This window comes from Vulpes lagopus, chromosome 11 (assembly GCF_018345385.1).
Source record: "Vulpes lagopus strain Blue_001 chromosome 11, ASM1834538v1, whole genome shotgun sequence".
Taxonomy (NCBI): Eukaryota; Metazoa; Chordata; class Mammalia; order Carnivora; family Canidae; genus Vulpes; species Vulpes lagopus.
In genome coordinates this window covers 11,616,627-11,643,252 of record NC_054834.1, presented here as the reverse complement: position 1 = coordinate 11,643,252, position 26,626 = coordinate 11,616,627, and the positions used below count along the sequence as shown (strand labels likewise).

The 26,626-nt window shown below is 36.9% G+C and overlaps 1 gene segment (V, D, J or C); it reads right to left on the bottom strand.

Moving 5' to 3' along the window:
* Positions 1-812: 812 nt before the first annotated feature.
* On the bottom strand, positions 813-19,035 carry LOC121501692. The segment is given in 5 exon segments: positions 813-1,344; positions 7,393-7,722; positions 14,640-14,716; positions 17,618-17,731; positions 19,028-19,035. Coding segments are annotated over 5 exon segments (672 nt in total).
* Between the last annotated feature and the right edge of the window lie 7,591 nt (positions 19,036-26,626).

Here is a 26,626-nt window from a genome sequence, read left to right as displayed (position 1 = left end):
CATACTAGTCCATCATACAATGTCATTTATTTTATTTTTTCTCTTTCTTATTGGGTGTTTGACTTAATTTGGGACTGTTGTAAATGGTGCTATGGTATCACGTATAAATCTTAGAGCATACCTTGAAGGTTTGTGTGAATGTATAGGAGCAGGTGTGTTATCAATTGTTTCTCAAGTGGAGCTGCCAACAGTAGATGCTAATGATGTTGAAGACTGGCATGTGCCCAGCAAAGTTAACTCATCCCATCCACACAGCTCCAGGAGACAGGGCACAACGTATCTTCATTTTACATATAGGAAAATTTTGGCACAGAGAGTTCAAATAGATATGGAACCAAGATTTAAACCCAGGCACTTAGTGTTCAGAATCCAAGCCCTTAATTCCTCCACCACTCTACCTTTTCAGTGTCAGTGGGGTTCTTGTGAGATCAGAAACATAGTGCATGTGAAATACTGGTAAAGTTTTGACCACACCAACCAGTCATGGGACATATTGTACTGTCGCCACCAGAGTGTCTTAAACCAAAAAATTCTGAATCTTCTGATCTTTGAAGGAGAAATAACCTAGGCCTTCCCTGGCTATGACTCCCCTGGGGCCAGTGCCTCAAAGAAGGCATTGTAAGGTCCATCTCAGGGCAAGAATTGGAAATATAACAACGAGCACTGAATGTGAAGGCTCAGTTGCCATGCTGTTGCTTACCTTGGACTCTCAGTTATATTGCACCAGATGAAAGAACACAGATGCAAAAGTAGACTTTTGATTGTTTTTATTGTTCTCATCATGAAAAGCAGTACAAAATTCAGGTAGCAAAGATGGCAGCTCTCAGATGTGTAAAATAAAGGGCTTTGAGGCAATTATCTGGTTAAGGAGCCTCAGGAGATGCAACTGGAAGCTGTGTGTTGGCTGAACTCAGAGGCACGGCTATCGAGTGCCTGAGGAGCTGATGGATGTTAAGGGGAGAGCAGCGCTCAAGCCCCGGGGATGGCCTTCTGGCCCCATGCCTAAGTCATGGCGGAATTTGTTCCTGCTGCAGAGTGAAAGTTTCTGTTTGCCCAGTAGTTTGTAAACCCAATCTACAGTAATGGCTCTAACAAAAGACACACTTGAACTGAAATAGGAGAAAGCCACACTAGATCCTCAGCAGACACTTTTAGCCACAATAGCCAATGGAGAAAAGGGGACCTTTGGTGTCACCATGTGTTAGGAACTCTTCCCATTGCCACAGAATGCTGGTCTCCCAAGCAGATAGAAGGTGATGACGACGGAGTAGACCAGGCTCTTGAGGAGGAGGAGGAGGTAGGTGTAGTAGGCAGAGGTGTTCATGAGCTGCAGCTGCAGGGGATCTAAAAAAAGGTCATTTATTAGTTTCACCTTCTGTTCTTTGGAAGGCTAGGACTTATTAATGGGGAGGGGTCACATCATACATTTCTGATGACCCAGGTTGAAGGGATGTTCCCATACCATCACCACCACCACCACCAGATAACTCAGAATCCAGCTTGTATGCCAAATCAATCAACAACCTCTGGGAAATTCACTTAGAACATTCCAAAGTCTTAAAAAGTAAGGATATATATTAGATGAATGAGTTAACCTGAAAAAAACATTATTAAAAGTTAGCTTTTAGCATTTCCTCATCTCTACCATGTCTGTAAGTAATAATCTAGCAAATATGCTTTACCCACTAAGTAAATGCCAGACATTTAATTTGACAGGTCTGTGTGAAAAGCTGTAATCTTACTTAATTTTTCAATAACCTAGGAGATTATTATTTTAATTGCCATTTTACAAATAAATCGAGGACACAGAACTAATTTGCCTAATGTCATACAATTAGTAAGTACCACAAGCAAGATTTTAATCCCAGCACATAATGTTCAAGAACACATTCTTACCTACTCTGTATATCTGTACCTCCACTACTCCAATAAATACTCCTGGCAACAAAGACTTAAGCATAAATATAAAGAAGAATTGCTGACTTAGAAGCATCTTCACCACTACATCTTGTGCATTACTGAGATTCCTATCAAGGGTACAATCAATGGAAATTTGGTTGTGTTCAGAGTAGAGTAGGCGGGAGGTTTTACTAAAAAGGGCGTTAGTTGTGATGAGCATTGAGTGATGTATGGAAATATTAAATCATTATACTGTACACCTGAAATTAATATTACACTGTATGTTAACTAAGTGGAATTTGAATAAAAACTTTAAAAAATAACAAAATAAAATAAAGTGGAAGAAAAGAGTTAACCCAAAATCTCTTCAACTTTAGGAGGTCAAACTCACTCCCTTGTCTTTCCTGAATACCCTCATTTTAGTTATGGTGTTAGAGGATAATTTTATCTTTTTTCCCTTTGAGGTTTTGCAGGAAATACATGATATCAAGAAATAATTAATAACTGGCTATGCAACAAACCAGGCTGAGTCTTTTCATGTGGAAATTTCTTTTATGTGTTTATCTCCAAAGAGTCTGAACTCCAGAATCATTAGCCTTTGGTGTGGAAAATGACTTCTAGTGGTGCTGTACTCATAACTCCTTGCCCTTGGTCAGGTAATATGTTAGCTAACTTCCAGAGGCTCCTTGATATTGGACATGGAGGGCAGATGAGTAGGACTAGAGCCAAAGCTTCTTATAGTTTCTTGGTGCAGGTATTGGGAGAAAGATCCAGAAAGTAGTGCTTACAATGTGTCAGCTAAATGAGTAAGTGTGTGAGCCTTTTTTTTTTTTTTCAGATGGTCTGGGTTGAAGCCTCAGATCTCACTGTGTGGTGTGATGCAAGGGACTTAATTAACTTTAGGTCATTGCCCTCATCGGCAAAATGGGAATAAAATCCTTCACAGTGAATATTAAGAGATTAAACAAAATGCGCTCACAATGCAGCACAACACCTCTGCACAAGAACTTCTCAGTGTCAGTTCTTGTTATTAACTACCAGCAAGAGCAAAGACACAGAAGTGAATGAAATCCACGGTTGAAAGAATTCAGAGCACATCACTGCACCCCTAATTTACAGTCTTTCATACTCAAGTCAGCATTTACTGTGTGAACATGACCCCTGAAAAATGATGAATTGACTTCAAATATCACTCAGTCTATTTTGCAAGATTCAGCCATTCTGAAGCCAGGGAAGTTCAAAGGTTAAGTTGATCAGGGGTAAAAGATCCTATAGCATAACATAAAGGCAAACATAGACAAAAAATTACCATTTTTATCTTTCAGAGAATATTTTGTAGAGGTAATAGCAGTGAGCTCTAAAGGAAATGAGAGCAAGTATTATTCAATTGTTCATATCCATTAATTGACATATATCTGTGCTTTGGATAGATTGATAGGTTGATCGACCAACTGATGGATAAAATTCAACACAGAGGATAGAGCCATTACTAATATGAGCTCCACAATTGCAGAAATGATTTGTCTAACCTGTGTTGTTCAGTAGATGAATTAATATATTTTATTTCTGCACATTAAAATGTTGAAATTCATGAATGATTCATTTTTTCTCTTTTTCTCACAACTTAAGGGCAATGTCTAAGACTATCTTGTTTTCTGTCTGTACTCAGAGCTCCCAGCCCAGTGCCTGCTGCAAAGGAGGTGTTCTATAAATACTTGTTGAATGGAAAAATAACCAGAAACAGTGGCTGCTGTCAAGTCCTCAGCACCCACTGCTGACATGAAGGATTGCTACCAAAATGCATTCATCCAACCCTAGAATCCACAGCAGAATCTTACATTTTGGAAGGAGCCTAGAATAGGTAAATTCTCCCAAGCAAAAGAAAGCAGCCTGACATTTACAAATAATGCATGTTCCCAGTATCCCCAGCTCCTGCACATGATTTTCTGAAGTGGTGGTATTTGTGGACATGCCAATGATACTAATGAAAGTCAATATCTATTGAGTGATTATTACTGTGCTAGGCAGTATGTGAAAAGCTCACATGTATTATGTCATCGGTTCCTCTAGTCACACTAATGTGAATTGTATTTTAGAGGACTCCATGTTAGACTCAAAAAAGTAAGATTTATAGTGGCTAAGTAACTTTTTGGGAGTCATACCAGTTATTGGTAGAGCCAACACTCAAAGAACCATTATGGGGGTTTAGATGAGCTAGAGCATGTAGAAAGTATCTTGTAAAACAATCCATAGAAAACACACATAACTCCACCATTGTGGACTCTCAGACATCATCCCTTCCAGTATCTTAATTACTCTTAGCAAATGTCTTTTTTTATTACAGAAGCTCAGCATTTCGTTGTACTTTTTCCCCAGAGGCAGAAAGATTGACCAAGTGATAATCATAGTTTTCTGAATATATAAAACTGAGGTGGGGATTGTATTCCTCCACAGTGGGAAAAAACTCACAAATATAAAAACAAAACCAAAAACCCAACATGCATACAAAGACAAAAATCCTTAAAAAGATCATTGACAGTTGAATGGAGGAAGAGAATCCCAACATGCTTTGTTTTATCCTTTCTCTGCTCAGTGTGTCCTTGTGCACATAATATGGTTCTGTTATGCAAATTATTCACCCCACACAATCTTATTTTGGTATGTTCTTAAAAAATGATTCTGAGCTATAAGCTTTGGGGTAAATCCAAAGAATAAAAAATGTTCTTATAATTATTTTTAGATGTTAAAATATCTTCAAGAACAGACTTGTAAGTGTGTTAAAAGTCTCTTTTCCATACAGTGGCTTTGCTCACCAAAAGAAAAATAAAAATCTCTTATCATCATGTATTGTTTGAAGTTTAAACATTAAGGCAACGATTTTTCAAATTAAATCTTTATATGTAATCTAGTTTCACTTTCTAAACCAAGGTTGGTTGAAAACTTGGACCAGATTAGTTTCTCACTCTTCAAAATGACTTCATTGATTGTGCTTCAAGAAACAAAAAAACTTACAAGCAATAGCATTAGAAATTTGCTGTAGAAAGGCATTAACAGAAATGCTCTCATTAGTTTTGTTGCTATGAGAAGATCTTGAGAGACATTCTTTTCAAATTTTTTTTTCAATTTTAACTTTTTTTTTAAATTAATTTTTATTGGTGTTCAATTTACCAACATACAGAAAAACACCCAGTGCTCATCCCGTCAAGTGTCCACCTCAGTGCCCGTCACCCATTCCCCTCCAACACCCGCCCTCCTCCCCTTCCACCACCCCTAGTTCGTTTCCCCGAGTTAGGAGTCTTTATGTTCTGTCTCCCTTCCTGATATTTCCAAAATCTATAAAGAACTTATTAAACTCAACACCAAAGAAACAAACAATCCAATCATGAAATGGGCAAAAGAAATGAAGAGAAATCTCACAGAGGAAGACATGGACATGGCCAACATGCACATGAGAAAATGCTCTGCATCACTTGCCATCAGGGAAATACAAATCAAAACCACAATGAGATACCACCTCACACCAGTGAGAATGGGGAAAATTAACAAGGCAGGAAACAACAAATGTTGGAGAGGATGCGGAGAAAAGGGAACCCTCTTACACTGTTGGTGGGAATGTGAACTGGTGCAGCCACTCTGGAAAACTGTGTGGAGGTTCCTCAAAGAGTTAAAAATAGACCTGCCCTACGACCCAGCAATTGCACTGTTGGGGATTTACCCCAAAGATTCAGATGCAATGAAACGTCGGGACACCTGCACCCCGATGTTTCTATCAAAATTTAATTACTTAGTAAAACACACCATAAATAAGAACTTCTCCTTTTTGGATAATCATCACCATGCAACCTACTATATTTTTACATTGATCATTATAAAAACCAATACCTAAAGGACTTCAGCCCAGTGGTTACATTAACTTGTGCTTTGCTCATTTGTCTTCTCTGTTTCCTAGGTGTAGACAAAAAACTAAGGCTGTTTGTAATCTAATACCAGTTTTTCTAGGAAAATATGGATAAATACAATAAAGATATGAATAAATGCATCCATGTCATGTTTTCAAAACCACACATTTTCGCTATTTTTGCAGTTCATCGAATGCCAGGAGAAAGAAAAAGTAAATAATTGTTTCACTCTAAATTTGATCACTGGAAAAATGAAGGATCCAAGAAGATAAAGATTTAGTTCAGCAATCCAGAGTGGTACACAGCAAAGGTCTTTGCATATTTGGTTAAGTGTTTATCCTCTGGTCCTTCCCAAGGCCTTGTGAAACACAGGGAAAAGAACAAATTGGTTCCTTCTTATGGGCTTCTGGGGCCTTAGTCTGTGATGTTCATGCTCAGGACTTGACTCCTGAGTCTAGAGGTTACTAGAGCACAGCGGGGCCAGGGCACATTCAGCCATCTACCCACACTGTCTAAATATGTCCAGTATCTCTAACCAAAGAGGTTAATTTGAGTCACAGTGCCTGAACCACAAGTGACCCTGAGTGATTAGGAAAAGTATATTCTCTCTACTATGGTGATCCTCCTTGGGAGAGTAGTTCATCCTGCATCCCTTCCAGGCCTGGCACACACTAGAACTGCAAGAAATGTTTGCTGAGCAGCATTTACCAATGGTAAAGAATATACTCATTGTGTAAAATGGAAGAATGTTTTGTACACGTTAGCTTAACCCAATCTTTATTTACCAAATTTCACCTTAGGGTGGTATATAAAATTCAAATATGAGAAACTGAAGACCATGCTTAAACCTCAGCAACCAAATTACTATTTTTGTTGAACTGTGATCCAGCTCCCTCAAATGAATGGTATTTTTTGTTATCCACTCATTGATGGGTAGTACCTGGTTAGACTAGATTAAAATGAAAGAGTCTGGGATCCCTCGGTGGCACAGCAGTTTAGTGCCTGCCTTTGGCCCAGGGCGTGATCCTGGAGACCAGGGATTGAGTCCCACCTCGGGCTCCCTGCATGGAGCCTACTTCTCCCTCTGCCTATGTCTCTGCCTTTCTCTATGTCTGTGTGTGACTATCATAAATAAAAAAATAAAAAAAATGAAAGAGACTTTGACTTCTGAATAGAACATTCCCAAAAAATGTATAATTGTTTTTGTTTCCTGATCAAATAAGATCATCAAATGTGGACTCTTTTTTTCTGAACACTTATGGTGTGTGAGGTTAGTAGGTGCTTTCATGTGTATTTTTTCATTTAGTCCATATAATGACCTTAAAGGCACCACTGTAACCTTCATAATTTTCGATGATGAAACTGATACTGAGAAAGGCTAAGGGAATTTGTCTTTTTTCTTTTTCCCTATATTTTCCAAAGCCCAGTCTACTTTGATTCTCTGGGGAAATAGCAAGACATTTATGTTACCATTAAAGGTAACAGCATTAAAGAAAGATTTCTATTTGTTTCTTTTCATTAATATTTGACCAAAAATGGTGGGGTATTTCCTTTGAAAAAAGATATATACACATACACACGTACATACACATACCTTTTATCTGGGAAGAAAACAGAATCTCTTGATCAACCTTTCCTTTATTTCTCTCATGTTTGACGACACATTTGTATTCTTTATCCATTGATGCTCCCGTCACAGTCAGCCAGCTGAATTTCATGAATGTGTCCTTAGTCTTCATAGTGTTTCCCTGCTGGGATTGTGGAATTGTTTTGCCACTCTTCTCTTTCCAATCTATCTTGATAACATCAGGGAAAAAATTCTCGAGAAGACAAAGATACGTTCCAGCATTGTGAAGTATTTTTTCAGCAATTGAAGGAAAAAAAGTGGTGGGCTTGGGGAAATTGTCTGCATCAAGGCTTCTATCTGTAGGGGATGTGGAAGAGCAATTAAAACACTATTAGAGCAACACAAATGTCATGTAGTTTGGAACCACCAACCACAGTGAAATGAAGGAAATTTGTCATAGAATTAGGGCTTATCGTGGCCTTTGTCCAGAGTGGGTTAGGAGATACTAATAGTTCTTATTTTTATTGGGAAAACCAGTTCAAGAAGTCAAAAACTTGCTCAAAGTCACAGCTATTAAGTGGTGGAGTTTGGATTAAAATGTGAGATTTTTAAAATAGTATACACTCACTTTTTGAATGGGAATGTACTTCAACACGTACTTGACAATCTATCAAGTTGACCTTTAAATCTTCAAATATTGATTATGATAGTAAGATACTGTATGTTTCTCCAATCATATACTTTATTTTTAATTTAAAAGCATGTTAGATAAAGGAGATTAATTTTTTCAATAGTACATGATATTTACATGTTAGCCTCTAGTCAATATATTAAGTAATCTAATTTCCATCTTAGAAACTTTGGTGTGTTTTTTAATAGGAACACTTCTGATTCATTATTGTAAAGAAATTGAAAATCAAATGATGAAATTGGAATGTTTCTGGATGGTAACACATTGATTTTACCTCCTGTTACTTTGTTTAGCTAGATTCTTGATATTTTATTCTTTCCAGCATGAAATGAACCTTGAACTTCCACAATTTTCTCAATGGAATATTAGCTGAGCATTAAAATAGTGTATTCGATTATATATGGTTAGTGCCTATATGTTGGGTAAGTATATTACATGGTTTTCCTTCAACATTCTTTTTAAAACTTATTAACAGTTATTTTATAGACAAAATCATTTTTATAATACATAAAATAGAAAGCATATTCAAAAATAAATAAGCCTAACACATTTATACAAATTCATTTGCATAATCATAAAATATATTGGAGTTAAATTGCCTGAGTTATTTATATTTTATTAAGATGCAGCAGTGTGAATTCTACGGAAATTTACCGAATGTCAAGTACATTTTCAAGTACAAGTGTAATATTTCAATTTTTATATTGGTGTTGATATCATTGTTCTCTATTTTTCTTTTATTAAATAAATATAGATATTTCATATTTGAATATGAATTTCAAATTTATGATATCTCTAACTTTAAAGTAGTAACTATAGTTAAGGGGAGGAGGGCGGGTGTTGGAGGGGAATGGGTGACGGGCACTGAGGCAGACACTTGACGGGATGAGCACTGGGTGTTTTTCTGTATGTTGGTAAATTGAACACCAATAAAAATTAATTAAAAAAAAGTTTAAACTTTTTTTTTTTGGTAAATATGAGCATGAAAGCCAAACTTGTTGGTGTCTGGCCATGTCTGCTGGAGGTCACTATCTGTGAATGACATTAAATGTCATGGTGCCCATAGCAATGATGCAGCGACAGCATGAAATGCATTTGTTTAAAGACCATTTCTTCCATTTTACAAGATGGCTGTGGAAGCCAATGCCCATAGTTTCACTTCACATTCCTTCTAGAGAAATCCTTTTCTAATTTTATGGTGGGAAAAACATAACATATTTGAAGATTTAGTGTGCATGATTTTCTCAGATAATATAAAGTATGTACTCCATCATATTTTTCTCATACCTTTGAACATAAAATTTTACTCTGTGTTTCTTGCTAGATAGTCACAGGCCATTTTTCTCTGCTTTCCTTAGTGCTTTTGATCTTATATTTTTCTTTCATGGCCTAACTCTACTTGTGTATTTTATTTTAAGTTTTCTCAAATAGATTTTGAAAATTATGCAGAATAAATAAGTGAAAAATAGTTTGTGCATTAGAGCTTGTTTCTTTTTCTGCCCCAGAGCTTCATAGTTTGGTGAGGTCTACCTCACCAAACTATGACATAAAATGACATAAAATGACATAAATGACATAAGATGACATAAAAAGTGGCAGAAGATGCTTCCAAATCCCACTCTGTGATATAGACACAAAACATGTCTAGTTCCAACACACTGAAATGCCAGAGCATAAGGTAAGGCTTTCTTTCCCAACATTATACCTCATGAAACAGAGGTTGCCTTCTGTTTTAGCTTCTCATATTCTAATGCCTTACTATACAAACAATACTACTTGACAAGATATCAACTGAAATAAACTCAACGCTAGTTTTAGAGGTAAAGCTAGTAAAAGACAATAAACAAGTTTAATATGGATTTGATAAATATTACCTGGAATGAAAGTCTCTGCATGTTCTGCTTACATTGCAAAATATAGAATACCAAAGTAAATAAAAAATATGTTTTTAAAAAACTTTGTAAGTGGGTAATTTTGTCTTCAGATAGACTATCCAGCGACATCATAAGGGGATCCCAAAGCAGACACTCAGACCCTAAGATATGGCAGAAATTTGCTCTAAAGTAAAAATTGAAGTCTGAGATGCATGTGAAGAGATGGAGCAAAATTTTCTAATGAAACTGAGGGCAAAAAAAAGCAGTATTTCTCAACTGATGTTCGTATTGATATAATTTTTAACTTTTAGGTATAATTCAATTAAGAGATTAAATATACAAGTGAATACTTGACTTTTTTTCTGGATCGCTATACATTTAATACTCAAGTTGCAAAACCTCCTTCCTTTTTCCTTTATGTCTGGAATATTTCCACTTAAAAAGGAGAGATAACCTTATATTCAGGCTAATAATATTTGAGACAATGCCTACTACATTCTCATCATTTTCAGAAGCAGGTGACAATGAGTCTTAGAAACTGAAGTATTCCACAAATTAATTTGTTCTAAAATGATCCTCAGACTAGATGGTAATTAGTAATATATTTTTCTGTACTCTTGATATCATAAAGATCTCCAGTGAGTGGTCATTTGAATTCTGAAGAATGGACGTTCTTTATCACAGATCATTTCCCAATTTTAACGATAGCTATTTCTGTATTTAATTTCATATACTCTTATCATAATTCATTTGATATTGTTGTTACATTGATAAAGTGAGTGGATGGAAATACAAAATGTTAACAGTAACAAGTGTCACTATAAAATTTTAATTTTTTTCTTTTCCAATTTCTTCAATAATGAGTAATGTATTATTTTTATAATTTTAAGAAAGCAATGAGAAGTGAATCAAAATGCATTTGTTAAAGGATGATTATATGGAAAATGATAGATCTAGGTTCACAATCCATATTTTTTTCTGCACTACACTCTCCTAGAAGACATTTTTGTAGGACCTCATGAATTATATGCGTCACCATTATTAAACTTGATTGCTAGAATTTACATTGCTTATGTAGTGAGTTGGAAAAAAGAACACCAGAAACTTAGTTTTCAGTTTATGAATTCATTTGTGCCCATGATCACAACCACTAAGGAAAACTAAATACATAATTTCTTTCATGTTTTCAATGTTTTATCACCTTTGTTAAAATTCTTTGAAAACTTTTTTATGAGGGGCACCAGGGTGGCTCAGTTGGTTAAGCATCTGACTTCTGCTCAGGTCATAATCTCAGTATCCTAGGGTCACCCCACATGGAGCTCTGTGCTAAGCAAGGAATCTGCTTCTTCTTTTCCTTCTCCATCTGCCCCTCCCCCGCTCATCCTCTCTCTCTCTCTCTCTCTCTCTCTCTCTCTTTCTCAAATAAATCAATAAAATCTTAAAAATATAAAATATTTTTATTATTTGACAAGACCTTGTGCTCTAGAAATATTCCTGTGAGATGTTCTCCCTCATTCAGACAAAATTTCATCTTTAAGGCTAATGAAGAATGAACAAATTTACCAAACTGAATTCAGAGGGAAAAAAAACCCTACCTTATGATGTTCTTGAATATATGAACAGTTTTTTGTTCATTCTTTTCCATTGGTTATTTTTTTTGGGGGGGGACCATTGGTTATTTTTTGAAATCAAATAAATAAGATATACAAACTTCTTTACAAAACTTTCAACACAGAAATCCCAAATGAATTAACATCTACACTTCTTAAGGACCTTCAGTTGCTTTAGCTAATTAGCTAAAGGACGAGGATGTAGTCACCAACCTCTCCAAGGATCCTGCTGCTACTTCTGACCAAACTGGGATTGAATCCTAGAATTCTGAGCCACCACCAGCACCTCGCCTGCAACCCCTGTATAATCTGTCTCCCCTCCCTACTTATAGGGCAGAATGTAAAGAAATTTACCTGTAACCATGAGCTTTGTGCCAGGACCAAACACTTTGATTCTGCTCCAGTCAAACAAGCCACTGTTTGAAAAGCTTTTACAAAAAACCCCTGTGATGCCTCTTTTAAAATTGTGCCTATATTTTTTCAGTATTTATATAAATATATTAAAAATGGACCCTGCTAACATTAAACAAAGATGAAGCTTAAGCATAATCCCATTAGACATGAACATAGTCAAGAATGGATAGTCAAGAAAGGAACTCGAGCCTCTGGTGGCTCAATCATTTAAGAGCCTAACTCTTGATTTCAGCTCAGGTCTTGATCTCAGGGTCCTGAAACCAAGCCCTGGTTTAAGCTCAGCACTAGATCTGCTTCAGATTTTCTCTCTCTCCCTCTCCTTCTGCCCCTCTCCCCCGTTCTCACTCTCTCTAAAATAAATAATAAAAAATGCCTTTTTTTTTTTTTTTTTTAAAGAGTGGATGTGAACTGACTCCTCTCTGCCTAGTCTGGTTCTTCTCTCTTTCTCATCTCACTCACAAGTGTTAGAGATTATGATTTTACCTTTTCTCTCCATTTTCCTGAACTGTCTAAACTCTTGCTTTGAAGAGTTTTCTTCTGATGTCACTTTTTTATTAGAGTGTAATTTATAGTTATCATTTCTTTAAAATTTTCAAAGAGGAACAAAAATAGAAATGATATATTTGAGTATATACTATATCAGTGTTCAATATTTTTACAGATATTATTTTATTTCTATACATTAAGGGGTGGATATCTTGTTTGATTGTAAAGTAAGCTCTTTCCAAATCTAATTCCAAGTGATAGTAGACCTGACGAGTTGTTATAGAGTCTGAAATTTTAATGATGATCTCTTAATGTATTTATTTCTAAAAGAATGCTCCTTTGGACTTGAAAATATCTAGCAGTTTTGAGGGCACCGATTTACAATTCTGAGCTGCTCCATCAGAGGACTCCATTTGGTTTGGTCTTTCTGCAGCTGCCCCAGCATGAGTGGGAAGGCTGCTCTGAGTTATGTAATTGAATCATGCATATGGTACAACTACTCCAATTCCATCAGCTTCAATATTTCCAGCAAAATATTTCTTTCTTCCAGAAAGAAGACTGAATACAATGGTGTCAAAAAGACTTGTCATTTTATAAAAAAATACCATAAGAATCACATTGTGAGAATTTATTTTGTTTTAAACATTTTATTTATTCATGAGAGACACAAAGAGAGAAGCAGGCTCCCCACAGGGAGCCTCATGTGGGACTGGATCCCAGGATCCCGGGATCATGACCTGAGCCAAAGGCATACGCTCAACCACTGAGCTACCCAGGGACGCACATTGTGAGAATTTAATAAATGCATATTCTACATGACCTATTTGATCTTGTGTAGAGAAGAGAGTCAATTTTAATGGCATGATTAGAAGCAGAAGCATTCTTTTCCACATGAGTAGTAATACAAATTATGAGCTATTACTAATAAAGAATTCAGCTAAACTATCTATTTAAAAATTCAGGCTACAGAACAGTAAATATCAGAATATAAAAACATGGTCTATTGTTTTTAGTATCACTTAATAGTCTAGACCATGCATTTTGGAATGGATAAATCTCTGTTGGATCCCACTCTCTGCCATAGTAACTAGCCATGTGACTTTAGGCAAATAACTGACCTTCCCCAAGCCTCAGTTTCACTGTCTATGAAATGCAATAAGAGACTTTTCTATATAGGGCTGTTGAGAAATAAGATAACGCACTGGAACTAGTTAACATGGTATCTGGTCCTCAATAAATCTGAGATGCTTTCAGTCCATTTTATCAAATTCTTCTACCAAATCCAAATATGTGGATTTTATAAGTAATTTTTTATATAAATCAAGAAAACAAAAGAACTCATGAATCCAAGACATTCTGTGCCCATGGCAGTTACGAGTGGAAAAATAGGTGGTCCAATGACCACAATCCAGAACAGTTGTCCTCTAGACTAGAGGCTTTTTGAGTGTTGGGACTGTGTCTTGATTACCCTTTTACCTTTAGCTTCCAGCACCAAAACTGTCCTTAATAAATGTTTGCTGGGACAATAAATGAACAAACAAAAATTTAAAGTCATGCAGACTCTTTTTTATGGGTTCTGGAGCTGAAATGATTTATTTAGCTTACAAATCCACTAAACTGGACTATCTCTAGGTATTACTAACCAGACTAACAATAGTACAAATTACTAGTCTCAGAGTCCCCTCTAAGATGCTCCAGTAATAAGTAGCATTATTGATGTTCTATTAGTCATTTACTGTAGGAGTTAATTTTTTTGCATTGCTCCTAAAGATGACACAAAAGCAATCATATAAATTTCGCAGGTTATTAGAGAAAGAAGCACTACTCATTAAAAAAGAAGTACTATTAATATTAGAGGTAATTAATAATGTTTATCACATGACTGTCTACAAGGAAAGCATGTTGAACCAATAACTCACACCAATGGTTCATAGACACTGTCCTAAAAATAATTTTAGTTTCAATCCCGAATATATCTCAGTGTGTGTGTATTTTTTAAAGGCAGATTTAATATCTGCTTGCAAGCAGTGAAGTAAATAAACCATTTGCAAAGTAGTTGTGTTTCCATATAGAGGGACCAGTAGCTGCAAAATTACTGTCCATGCGCTGAGCTGATCCTACATTGTTGTTGTTGTTGTTTTCTAAAAATAATCTGTCAGTTTTTCATTCACAGAATTAAAACAGAACAAAGTAACTTACCTGGGGGAGTTACTATGATCTTAGTCCCTTCTCCAAATATCTTGATCCAGCCTGAGTTATCACACTGGTTAGAGGTTCTACAAAAACATCAGCCTTCTGCTGAACATCACGACATAACCAGCAGGTAGAAACCCTGTATGGTCAAGTTGATCTTCTGTATTCCCTGGGAAATCCTTGAATATAGGTTTCATGGCATCTGATACCATCTGATACCTTGTAAGTTTTCCTCAGATTAGCTGACCCAAATGTCTGTTTTCCAAGGAGGCAGTAATCATGGAAAAGTGCTGATAGAAAACAAACAAGAGCAAAAGAAAAAGAAGAGAGAGATTGGGATTAACTGGTCAGCCAACTACTTATATAAATCAGTAGGAAAAGTAGTTAGTGAATTAAGAGGTTTTGGTATCCAGGTGTTCAAGTGTGTGAAATTGCTCAGAAAAGGCATCAAAGGAAAAGCTCTTGTATTCTCACAAACACCAGACCTGCTCCGTTGGTAATTTGGGATTGTATTTCTACCGAAGGAAACTCTTCAGTAACCAAAAATGCAAACATGCCAACAGAAATATATTTGAGAAATGTGAACAATGTTCTTCATCTTAATGACTTTTTATAACTTAACAATATGATTCTTTACCACATGATGCTGTTATATTTCTCGTGGGAATACATCCTTGCATTTTTTCTTTAGCTTTAGCTTCCTATCTTTGAGCTCTTTTTCACTCTGAGTGAAAGTGTGGGGAGCTCTAACCTACCATGAGAGTTGGAAGAAAAGTCTTATTACTGTCTACAATAACAGATGAGACAATAATCCTACAATGTTTGCCATTCACTTTATAGATCAGTAGGTTTGTAGAACATTCACAAGTGTGGTGAGTATTAAAAGTTACTGTAGTTATTGCTTTAGATGCTATGATATTTCTATACTCAGCTGTGAGTGAAAAATATTGGAGGAAAAATAACCTTTGGTTTATTACATTCAACTCTTTTCCTATTCACAATTGTTAGCTTTTTAGAATTAAAGCAACACTTTACTGTTGTTGGGGGACTAGTGAGATGTGACTTTTCAAGAGTCCCTGAGTTCCTGTGTTTGCTGAGATGGCTCAGTGAAGTAGTTTAGTTGTTAGGGGAAAGGACACTGTGGTATGTTTGACCCTGCGCTAGAACTGTCCTGTATGGAACCTCCATCAGACTCTAGCCGTCCAATAGGTTGACACTTAAAATTGAGAAAGCCGGGGCACCTGGATGGCTCAGTCAGTTAAGTGGCTGCCTTTGGCTCAGGTCATGAACCCCAGTGACCTGGGATTAAGCCCTGTGTTGGGCTCCCTGCTCAGTGGGGACCCTGCTTCTCCCTCTCCCTCTGCTATTCCCCCTGCTTGTGCTTGCGCTCTCTCTCTCTTTTTCTCTTTGTTAAATAAATATTTTTTGAAATTGGGAAAACAGTGTGACAGAGAGTTAGTAACTTTTCTCGATCATGTTGTCATTTAAGCGGCTAAGCAGGAATCTGAAATCCAGATCTATAACACTCAAGTCTTGTATCTTCTTTCATTCATTCATTCATTCATTCATTCATTCATTCATTCATTCAAAGTCAGCACACCATTTTTGACATTGGATTTGGCTTCCTTTCCAGGAAGAAATTTTTTTAAAAAAATATTTTTATTTATTTATTCATGAGAGACACACACAGAGAGAGAGGCAGAGACACAGGCAGAGGGAGAAGCAGGCTCCATGCAGGAAGCCCGACGTGGGACTCAATCCTGGGTCTCCAGAATCATGCCCTGGGCCAAAGTTGGGCGCTAATACGCTGAGCCACTGGGGCTGCCCTCCAGGAAGAGTCTTATAGATGGAGAAGTTTAAAGATCAGAGATATATTTGAGAAATGTGAACAATGTTCTTCACCTTAATGACTTTTTATAACTTAACAACATGATTCTTTACCACATGATGCAAAATGAGAAAATAATTTGTGTAGTGACATACTATTCCTGGAATTAAGGAATAGATTTGTGGAATCTATCTTCCATGAAATAATAGATTCCTATTTAACCAAAAATTTGAGGAAAAAAATCCAGTTCTTTGATATGTTGAAAGAAAAAGCTTCTTGGAAGCTATCTCTTGGATCTTGAATATTGTTTACCTTTGCTATTAGGTTAGAACCTTTAACATAGTTATTTTGAATTCCTTAATAGTTCCAACATCTTTGTCATGTCTCTGTCTGGTTCTGGTGATTACTTTGTGTCCTCAGACTGCACTTCTTTTTGACCTACTCTATGCTTCTGAAATTTTTGGTTGGAATCTGGACATGTTGTCTTGTATAGTAGATACTGAGGTCAATATATTTTGTGCTTGAAATGAGCACACTTTTCCTGCTAGGCCTTGAGCATGGGAGTTTGTGTTAACTAGTTAGAAGTTAGACTGGATTTGAAGCTTGTAGTTGCTAAGTTATCAGGGTTGAAATTTATTGTTTTCAGAGTTCAGACACTTAAATATTTCCTAGTTGTAACTTTTCTTTCTCTCTTTACTTGTCTTTGAGTCTTCGCTTTGTACTCTTCCTCAGAGAAAGTCTGTCTTTTTTTTTGAGAAAGTCTGTCTTTTGAAGCTCTATGAGGTCTATTCCATTTTTAGTTTTACTCAAGGTTTAATAGCATGGGAGTGAAAGGTCAGGAGATGTTCTCTGATATTTTTATTAAGTCTCAATTTTAACCAGGTACAGCGAAACTAGGTCTTAAGGATGTGGCCTTCACAGATATTCCTGCCTTTTTTTCCCCAGAGGTATAAAATTTTAAAATTTAAATCCTGTCTCCCTCCCTCAACCGCAATAAGTACGCACCTACTTCAGATTGTGGTTTGATGTTCATCCTTCTGCAGATAAATGTGTTATTTTTGAACATTTCTGGGGAACATTTTTTGTGGTCCTCTCCTTTGCCTTCCCTCAACTATAATGAGATTCCACCAGCACCTTCCCCTCCAGATAAGGTCACTTGTTTCCTACAATGGTGATGGGGTAGGTGAGGTCTGGGTGGGTCTCAGCAGTAGTTGTCCCCCCTTTTATAACACCAACAGGGAAGCCTTTTCTGGATTGTTCCTGGTCTTTTCTGCAAGAATTTTATGGAGATCCTGGAGAAGAAGCTTAAAAGGTGACAGGAAATACCTTACATATGGTCCCTCAGGTTTCACACTTTTCCAGCTCTTAATATTCCATTGGAAATTTCCACTTTAATCTTGTGACCAGGTGTATGTGTTCCATAACATCTGTCCAAGGTGAGCAAATGCTCACTTACCATTTCTCCCTGCAAGTGCCTGTGTGTCTACAATTATTGTTTAGGTAAAGTACCCTGAATCTCAGCTCTTCAATTGATTCAAACAAAGTATTACATTTCAGCTTGTCCTGCTATTTGGGGTATTGTTTAAGATAGGAGCCATGTTCTCTACACCTCTGAGCACATTGGGGTCCTTTTTCCTAGTTTTTGTTTGTTTGTGTAAATTGTTATTTACCTTAAAGTTCTGCTATCAAAAGAAGAGAAGTAAATTTGAGTTCTGCCCAAATTCCCAGTATAGCTCTTTGTAATTTTTAAACTGAGTTTCATTTGTTATTATTGACTCTTGAGACTTCTCTCTGTATTGTGGAGCTCAGTCTTTTCTCTGATATGTATTTGGACAATATCTTATTTTAATCTGGCTTTTCTCCCCCTTTTCTATTTTCCTTCCATTTGCAGTCATGAGAAGAACAGAAATTGTAAGTTTAAGGAAGTGCAAATCATCAAACATTTCCTTTAGGATTCTTACTTTTTGTGTCCTATGTAAGAAATCTTCGGCTAACCCAAGGTCACAAAGATTTTCTCCTGTATTTTCATCTGTAAGTGTTATTGTTTTTGTTTTTACATTTAGTCCTGGAAACTGTTTTTATTTAGTTTGTGTATGTGATGTTTGGTATGGATTGAGGTTTATTGTTTTTTTACATAGATGAACAATTGTCATAGATGAACCCAGTTGTAGAAAAGTCTCTTCTTTGTTCTTTGGATTTCCCTGGCATCTTCATTAGGAATTAGTTGACCCCTTACGTGTTGCCCTATTTCTGGATTCTCTTCCTCTTATCTATGTGTCCATGCTTTCACCAATATCCCACTGTCTTGACCATTGTAGCTTCCTAGTAAGTGCTTAACTTCTTTTCAAACCTGTTTTGGCAATGCTATGTTTTCCTCTTCCCATATAAATTTTGGAAACAGTTTGTTGATTTCTATGAAAAGTTCTTCTCGGATTTTGGTTGAGATTACATGGAATGTATTTATCACTATTGAGTCTTTCAATCTATGAACATGGTATATCTCTAGATTTATTTAGTTCTTCTTTGGCTTTTGTCATTAAAGTTTCATTGATTTCGGGATACAAACCTTTCCATTTTTGGTTAAATTTCACCTCTATGTATTATAGAGTTTTTTTTAATTGTTAGTGTTGTTTTTGTAAGTGATACTATTTATTGAATTTCATTTTCCAATTGTGAATAGCCAGCATACAAATTACAAGTGGCTTTACATATCACATTCTATTTACAGTGTATATTCCTCCATTAGGTGCATGTGCCATCATTTATTCAATCAAACTTGCTATGTTATATCCAACATTTTGCAGTTACCCAGCGAATATCTTTGTGCCTGTATATGCTCATAGTGTTGAAACTGTGCCTTCAGAGCAATTTCAAAAAGTGTTTTTGCTAGGTTGAAAGGTAAATGCATATGAACTTTTGTTACCAAATTACCCCATGAAAGGGTTGTATTTTGCATCCCTACGAGCAATATGTTGTAAGACGCCAATTTTCTCCCACAGCCTCACCAACAGAATGTTTCACTTTTATTCATTCTCATGAATAGGAAATGGTATCTCTCTATAGTTTTAATAGACATCTATCTAATTAAAAGTGAAGTTGAGCATGTATTCATATATGTAAAAACTATTTTTATATTTCTCTTCACAAATTAGCTTTTTATGTTTTTTGCCATTTATCTATAGAAGGTTTTTAATAATTTTAATGATTTACTTCCATTTTTAAAATGTGCTCTTCTTTTTACCACAGTTGAACATTATGTGCTTTACAAATTGCAAATATTTCCTCAAAGATTATCATCTGTCTTTTGATTTAACTCATGCTGCTTTCTGCAAAGCAAGGTTTATTTTCACTTTCATGTAGTAAAATTTATCAATGTACTTTCTTATTATATTTTGAATTTTAGTAATACTTATGAACTCATTCCTTTACTCATTCTGCATGGAAGGTGCTGCCAACATTTTTCTGTACAGGGCCAGATAACTAATATTTTACTTAGGTTGTTTGGCCCTAAGGTCTCTCTTGTCATTCATTACTTCCAGCATTCTAGCCCAAAAGCAGTCACTGACAGTTAGGAAATGCATAGGCATGGCTGTGTTCCAGGAATGTCGACAGCAGGTGTTCTACTGGAAATGTCTGAAAGGAAAAATACTCTATTTTCACTTATTATATTATTTAAATAAAAAATTTGAAGAAAATAATAAGCTATATATTTTGGTTTTGGTTCTATATGTTGTTATAATATGTTCAAATATGCCATAATAACTCAGATATTCAAAGTATGCATAAAGAGAGTGAGCATTAGGCATGTTCCAAGCACTTGCAAGAAATTTATATGTATTCTATGAGTTCATCCTCTCACCAGTTCCTCATGGTAAATATATTTATATTTTCCCTTTTCCAGTGAGGAAATGGATTCAAAGATATGTTAAGCAATTCATTCAGAGGAAGACAGTTAATATGGGGGTGGAGTGGATATGTAAGGGTCATTGAAAGACTCTGAGGAATAGGGAAATGTGAAATAAAAATAAGTGTCACTCCACGGTATATCATTCTAGGGAAGTGATTGACATATATCTTCTGTAGAGGGCGAAAGATAAAAATTTTAGGCTTTGTGGGTCTCTGTTGCAAATATTCAGCTCCGCTATTGTAGCATAAGAGCAATTATAGACAATTTGTCTATAAGCATATGGTCAAGGCCAAGTTTCAATAAAACCTTATTTACAAAACCAGGGGTTGCTGGGGATGGACATAATTAGCAGACCCCTGTTCCAAGGTAACTACTATTGCCAGTGTGGTTAATTATAGTTTTTTAGTTTTGCTTTTTTCTGGAGATATAAGTAGTAATATTATTACATGGGAAAACATAAATACGTGACCATTTTACATGTCATCTATACAATTTTATTTTATTATTTGTTATGCAGTTATATTTTAAACTATTTTATAAAACTATTAAATGTAAAAATCCAAAAATACTGATGGCAAGAGTGCTAAAAATACTGACTCTATCTTTAGCCCTCCATCTTGATCAAGTCTTCTCTTGGGGCTACATGTTTTGGGCCCTTGGAGGTTAATATGCATCCCTTAGAATTGCCTATCAAGGTCTAGATTAGGGCAGACTTGGTTTGTCCTTCAATAATTTATAAATTTTACTTATAATTCTTCAAAAAAGACATGTTTCCTAACAGTTACAGAGGATCCTGTCACTCAAAGCCTCCTAGATAAGGTACCCCTTTCCCTATTGCTCATCAGTATTATGTTTCATGGTTAAAGGTATATTGAATAGTCAGGGTGGCTCCATCTCCTGAGGTTAGTCCTCATGTGTCCACATTAATCTGATTCTGCACAGTTATTTTAAGGATTAAATGAAATAATCTGCATAAAGTATTTAGCACAGAGACTGGGAGAAGCTTAATCCTTCTTTTCATTCACTTCTCTTTAAAGGGCTCTTATTCTCTGAAACCATATTCCATTTTTGGGTCTTCTTAGGGGTGTTAGGGAGTGTGTTAGGGGCCAGGTGAGGCCAGGTTGGGACTCATCCCTCAAGGTCTTCCCACCAGGGACCCAAATCAAGTAGGGGTCATAATGGACAAGGTGTGGGACACAAGATCCTGAGTTTGCCCCCGGGAAGGGGTTGACACTGCTGTGGGAGGAATTCATTCTGCTTTCCATGGCATCTCTGCACTTGATAAGGTCTCCTCATTATTAAAATGATACAGAATGAAGGTGTTGTCATGATCTCAAGAACCAGGGTTAAATTGCCAGCATGGCAATTAAATGGTCAGATAAACATGTTACCAAAAGTACCAAATTTTTGAAGTAAAGGATTTATCTCATCCTTTGAAAGTGGATTCTAAATCTGTGGGAGAGAAGTTTTTACGCTGTATGTTTCCCTATTTCTTGAAAATTCACAACCATCCAGATGTTAATCACAGAATTCAATTATACATAATTATTTCTTGTTTTATTGATTTGTGATGGACATTGCCTTTCTTTTCTTTAGACATATAGGGAGTGTGTATTATCTTTCTTTTAGCCATCTAATCCTTATTCAGGATCTTTATTTTTCTTTGTACAGCCTTGGAAAATAAAGTCTTAGAGGTATATCTACCATTCTGGAGACACTTCATTTGCTCAGGGGCCTATTCCAATGGAGCAGTGCTGTTTTGTCCCAGTATTGATCCTTGAATGTGGAGTCAGGTGCTCCTTCTACCTCTAGGACATAGGATTTATTCCTCGGTCTCTCCTATCCCTGAAATAGCTGATTGTTTACCTCAGGATTTAATGGTCACTAGATTCCTTCAGGATGGCCAGAGACACCAACAAAAGGCACCAATTTTTACATTTGACAGATCTTTGCATCTCTGAGGAATTGTATGCCTATGAGTAAAATCAGAAATAACCCAATAACAAGGAAATATTTATGTAAAATGTATACCCTTTCTGAACCATTCAAGTACTAAAAATCTCTTCCTCTAAATTGAGTTAAACAAATGGAGTTTTCTCTGAACCATCCACCCTATATTTTCAGAGTTCCCAGACAAGTGAATTTCAAGGGAAACAGTATCAAAATTCTTATACATATGCCATCATTGCTGATATTATGTGGGATTCACTGTCTGAGCAGAGCTGATAATGTCTTCCTGCAAAGCTCAGGAAATACTGCCAAGGGAGAGAGGCTCAGGCTGGGTACACAGCTGTGGTTGCCCATGTTGAGAAGGATGTGAGTGGGTCAGACCTGAAGATGGTTCTTGTGCAGCTTCTCTTGTCAACTCTGATGCTGTGGATCCTACTCCAGCAGGCACAGTAGTACATGGCCTCATCTTCTTCTTCTAAGAAATTTATTCTCAAAGTTGAAGTGGAAGTAAGAGCATTTTTACTTGCCTCAAGTTTGTTTTTCCTCCCATCTAAAGATGGGACTTTGCTAGCGCTTGTTTGGACCCATGTTAGATGTTCTATGTCCTGCTCTGGTTTCTGTCGGTACCAGTGTATCACTTTAGTGTTAAAGTTTTGAGCATGCAACTTGCATAATACGTTAATGCTCTTATATTTTGTTCCAGAAATTGATATTTGAGGTTGTTCCAACCTCACCTGCCCAAGACCAACTGCAAACAAAGAAGAGAAATTTCCATGAATAAATGATATGGGAAAAGATAACAATAAATAATTTCTCGAGTCTTTTCTGCAGACTGATGTGACTTAGGGACAACTCACAGGTCCAGAGGGATGAGAAGATGACCGCTTCCAGCAGTGGCATCCTGTTGGCCTGGCTGGATCCCCAGACACAAGGTAAGAAGTGAGATCCCTTTAGCAGGACTTGTCAGATCAGTGGCAGGAGGGTGGGGCTGGTTCAGGTTTCTCAGAAGAAGTGGTGGCTTAGATAGCTCTCTGAAGTTCTTCATGATTTGTCACCGATATGAGCAATTTGGAGCTTTCTGTGCCCCATGAGTGCTGGGCAGATGAGGTAAGAGGGCTCCCATCAGGAAATCTGGAAAGAAATTCCTGGTATGAATGTGTCCTTCTGGCTTAGATAGGATGGTTCTCACACTCACTCAGCCATTCCCCCTGATATCCAAACTGCAAAAACTTGGCTCAGAAACATGAGGACAAGCCTGCTGGGTTTGGCCTTTATGTCTGTCTATGAATTGCTGTTGATCTAGGACTGGGATGTGACAGATATGGATTCAGAGTCCTTTTTTTTTTTTTAAATAATATTTTATTTATTTATTCATGAGAGACAGAGAGAGAGAGAGAGAGAGAGAGGCAGAGACACAGGCCGAGGGAGAAGCAGACTCCACGTAGGGAACCTGACGTGGAACTCCATTCCGGGTCTCCAGGATCAGGCCCTGGGCCGAAGGCAGTGCTAAATTGCTGAGCCACCTGGGCTGCCCAAGATGCATCTATTAATATAAGTGTGGAAGGCAGATTTTGTTGTCCTGAAAGTGACAAGCATTTCTTTAGTTTCAATTATTTAATAAGAGTTTGAGATTTTTTTGAACTCCCAAACAATTGCTTATGTAGTAAAGAACACTGAGAACACAGAATTCATTCATCAAAATACTGATTCATAATTCATTTATCTAGACATGGATCTCTTTTATATTATTTGTTTTATTTGACTTATGTATGGCTGACTTACTGAATAAGTCATCAAACACCAGAGAATCCATTATTTAATCTAAGAACAAAAGCATTATAAATAATCCACAAATTCCTTTCTTAGCTCATCAAGCAGAAAAGCACAGACTTTAAATGATAATCTCTAAACAGTTATCGAGTTTCCTGTTTGTTATCAAAGCAACAGGGCACATCCTGTTCTGTTAGGGATATGACCTTGGTGGTTTTATGGAAAGTGAAAAGAAACAAACTAGATTTAATCTCCCCCCTATGCCCTAAATTATTTTACTAATTTGGGGACAAGCATAACCCACTTATGTGACCATCTTCTTGATTTCTTCCTTTTGCTCCTCTACAAGAATCATCTACCTTTCTTTACTTTGCTCTGGACCTTAAGAGGCAGACCCTCGTGGGCTGCATCTATGGTGTTCCTTATTTTCTGGGAGCTACTTTGAAGCAGTCTTTGGGAGCATCAGCAGGAGATTGGGAAGTGGAAGCAGATTCAGCTAAGGGGTCCCTCCCTGACAGTGGCTTTGGGTTGGCAGCATCAAACTGCACCCAACGTATAGTGGCACCTACTCCAGAGCTGGAGGTTTATACTCAGAACTAAGAGGGGACGGCCAGTGGGAGAGGTCATTCTCTTTCATACCAATTAACCCACTGAATGAATTTGTTTCTTTTCTCCCAGAGCTCTCCCAGAGCTGTTTCCACAGGCTTGGAAATCTAATGCCCAAGAAGGAATGCTTATGTCAGGTGACATGGTGATGGTTTTAAACTTCAGCTTTGAATGGCCAAGATCTGCTGGCAATCAGAGCAAAGATGTCCATTAGTGGAATGCATGGGTGTTAGCCAAAGGGGCAGAGAGCAGTGTGGAGAAACCAGGAGTGTCCATCCTGGGTGGGAAGCAAGGTTTCGGAGAACCCAGCCTTTATGCCCCTCAGCATCCATGCTTGTCATTTGACTGGGAGAGAAATGTGTGCCCACAAAGAAAGGGACACACAGAGTACTAACTGAAATTTTATCTTTTCTCAGTCTCCAGGTGAAGGTCACATGAAAATGATTTTCTAGCAACATTTCCCCAAATTAGAAGATCACATATTCAGGCAATAAAGGTGCCAAACATCTTTGCTGAGGGAAACTGCCTGTGTGCAACACTGTGTGCAGTTCTGCTAGATGTGATCTCATTCCTGCATCTGCATGGGGATGCAAGAGACATAAAGCAAGAAATTACACTACTTTGTTAATAAGAAGATTGCATTTTGGTGCCACTCTCTTTAGGACTTTGTATCTATCCTACACAGAGGAAAAGACACAGTCTGGTCAAGAAGCTAATCTGAGCTCTCCAAGAATAAACCTTGTCTCTAACTTGGCAGAGAGCAATGGGAATTGAGAGAAAATAAAATTTTGTTTTCTAAAAGAAGCCAAGGTTTGAGAAGAGGGGGGAAAAGTGATCAAGATAGAGCCAGTTACAGGAATTTAAAATATCAAATTTCACATGTGGTGTCTAAGTGCTGAGTAATATGCAGAGATTTTTAATATTAAGAATCATGTGAATTCTTTTAAAATAAATTTTAAAATAGGATTCAAATATAATACAAAATTTCTATGAGATAATTTAGGGAATATGGAAATGACATAAAATAAGCTATTCTGATCCCAGTGTACCTAGGTGACCTCTTCAAAGTTGTGCTCTTTCCTCTGTCAGGCTGTGTCCCTGGGCAGGTTCTCGTGACTGAACACCCAACACAAAACAGTCAACATGGATTCCCAGATGTCCCAGGCAATTTTTAGAATTATGATTTTTACAAGGTGAGTCTGAGGTAATAGCCATGAATTTTTCCAAAATACTAGCATGTGCAGGCAGTTGATAATAAACCTATGAAAATACTGATATTTAAAATATTCTGAAACTTAATCAGCCTTAATTTGGTAACATAATATTGGTCATATTGTTCAGAGTCACTGTGTCTTTAACCACATCAGAAATGAAATAAAATGAGTTATGCCCAAATTATCAGAATATTTTGAGCTTCCATTATGCAAAATCCCCCACCATGAAGTAATGTGAGCCCTCAGTAAGAGTCAAAATATCAATCTCAATTCAGACACTAAGGGAGTCACCAACTGAACATGGTGCTTTACATTCAAATAAGATGATTCCAGTGCTTTTATGAATCCACAACTTAAATAACATTTGATTAGCAAATGTTTACTTAGGACAGGTGGGCTGGGTGGCCTCTGGATGGTTTGCCTTTGGTGTGTGTGGCCAAAGTGTCCTTGGTGAAGCTCACCTTAGCCAAAATAGCCAATGGGCAGAGGAAGTGTCTCGAAAGTTGAACTTACACCGCCCCCCATAGGGTCGATTGCTCCATGCCCAAGATCACTGTCCTTCCAGTTATGTGTAACTGAAAGGTACTATGGAATCATCTTGATAAATTATAATTTAATTGACGTGAGCTGACTTCTCCTGAGAGTGTCTTCATATTTAGCTAGTTTCTCCCTAACTAAAGTGTAATAGTCAGGTCTCAGAGTCACTGCTCTATGGAGT